This window comes from Cyprinodon variegatus, unplaced genomic scaffold (genome assembly GCF_000732505.1).
Source record: "Cyprinodon variegatus isolate N-32 unplaced genomic scaffold, C_variegatus-1.0 Scaffold867, whole genome shotgun sequence".
NCBI classification, from domain to species: domain Eukaryota; kingdom Metazoa; phylum Chordata; class Actinopteri; order Cyprinodontiformes; family Cyprinodontidae; genus Cyprinodon; species Cyprinodon variegatus.
In genome coordinates, this window is record NW_015151320.1 from 311,680 (window position 1) to 313,654 (window position 1,975).

The following is a 1,975-nucleotide window of genomic DNA, read 5'->3' on the forward strand; positions in this document are numbered from 1 at the left end:
CAAAAAAGTACTCCAGAGTGTTGTTCAGCATGGGGGTGAGTAGAAAATGAAGGCTAATCATGTTTTGGGTGTACTATTCCTTTAAAACCTGCCAGGATTTTTTCCCTCAGAAACTGATAGAAAACTTTGAATCTGACTCAATGATCTGGTTGAATCGTCTCTGTAAAGTGCCTTGAGATGACTTGTCATGAATCGAAATTCTACATTTCGCTGTATAGATTTTAGAAATGAAATTCAGGTGTGTATTTTGAAAGTGGATATAGTTTTAGACTGCAGCTTCTGCTGGGATAAAAAGCTTCATGGGAAGTTTCCTGGACGCCTGCAGAGGCAGAGCTCCTCTAAATAGGCCACCGTCAAAGAAAAGACGAGAAATGAGAGTTGCATGAGGGAGCATAGAAAATGAACGCGGAGGAGCCATTTCTCACCAAGAAAGGCAGACGGTGATACGGTGCCGTTGCTACGAGCTACCATGACGCTGATGCCCGTCTCCACAAATGGCACAGAGAAGTCAATGATTTCAGAGCGTTCCTCGTTGATGGTGAGGGAGCCGATGGCCATGTCAGCGCGCCTGTAAAACACCTGATAAAAGATGCAGGGAAACAGAAGATATCAGCAGGGGAAACACAATAACTGGCAGTATTTCTATTTTATTTAAAGGACCCATCTTAACTGTGTTTTGCAATTTTTCGACAGTTTTTACCGACCTCAGAAAAGAGGCAGCAGCTGTATGTTAGGACTGTAAATGCATCTCTCTGCAGGGACACATTTGTCTCATTATTGTGCTTGAGGGAGGAGCTAAACGCTACATCTTGAGATTTCCCAAATCCAAAGCGGCTTCATAAACGTTGAGCACAAACACAATTATACTGTAACAGTAGCTGAATGCCCTCGGGCTCAGAAACACAAGCGTGAAGGCTCCTCTGCAGAACATCTGTTCACATGGTTTCACATTTGGCTGCTGATGGCTTTGAAGCAGGTTGGCAGGTACGCAGTCCCTAAACTGAAGCGATTCCTCCCGCCTCAGCGAGTCATTTACTGCAGCATCACTTTCATTTAGGACTTTTTACTTGAAGTGCGTCTAACGTGAACGCAGAGACTTTAGAAACGGAAAGCTTGATTTACCCTAATTTAGAATCTGATCTTTTCAAATGCGACCTGAACCCTATTAATACCCGACAAAGGTCACTATTCTGGGTCTTGCTATGAAGAAGCGGCAAGAAAAACAACAACCATGGCGGACAGCAGTATTTATGTTTAACCATCTTGAAGAGATTGTGTTATTATGGTTGGGAAAGATCGCTAGATGCGCTCCGGCACTAACATCCATGTTTACTTCCGTAAACACAGAACATGCTGGCTTGTGATGTCATTGCGTCCTCTACTGCAGGCGTTGGTGCATGCGAAGTCACATACAAGTCGCATATATTAGGAAATATGAGCGGCAACGCAAAAATAAAATCAGAATGAAGCATTAAGGCCTGCAGCCTTTGACATCCTGCCCAGTTTGATGCTGCTGCTAAAAGATTTCCTGATTAGTCAAATCGATGCTAAAGTATAACTTCACATGATGCTCCACATTTTAGGGAAGAAAGTATTTCTAGTAGGAGTTGTCATAAAATACAACTTTATTCTCGCAATATTAGAACTTTATTCTCATAATATTACACCTTTATTCTCATCATTTTATCGACTTTATACTTGTAATTTATGACTTTATTTTCATAATTTTATGACTATTCTCTCTGTGACTTTATTCACGTAATAGAAAATAAAAAAAACTCCAGCCTGGCACTAATACTCCGTCATACCAAAGTATAACTTGACATGATGCTCCACATTTTAGGGCGCACACAGCAAAAAATCTAAATCTAGCTAAGTAATTTTTTCTTAAAATAAGTGCATTTGTTCTTGAATTGAGGAGGTAAAAGAGACACTTTGCCAATGGAACAAGACAATTTACACTTAAAATAAGAAA

At 40.7% G+C, this 1,975-nt stretch overlaps 1 protein-coding gene across 1 annotated transcript in view; it reads right to left on the reverse strand.

The window, feature by feature from the left end:
• LOC107099399 (glutamate receptor ionotropic, NMDA 2C-like) overlaps positions 1-1,975 on the reverse strand; it is a gene marked incomplete at its 5' end in the record, with an annotated part of 71,695 nt that overhangs the window by 28,917 nt on the left and 40,803 nt on the right. The window contains one exon of the mRNA XM_015397495.1: positions 426-579. Coding sequence (XP_015252981.1) covers positions 426-579 — 154 coding nt within the window. The remainder of the gene's footprint in view (positions 1-425; positions 580-1,975) is intronic.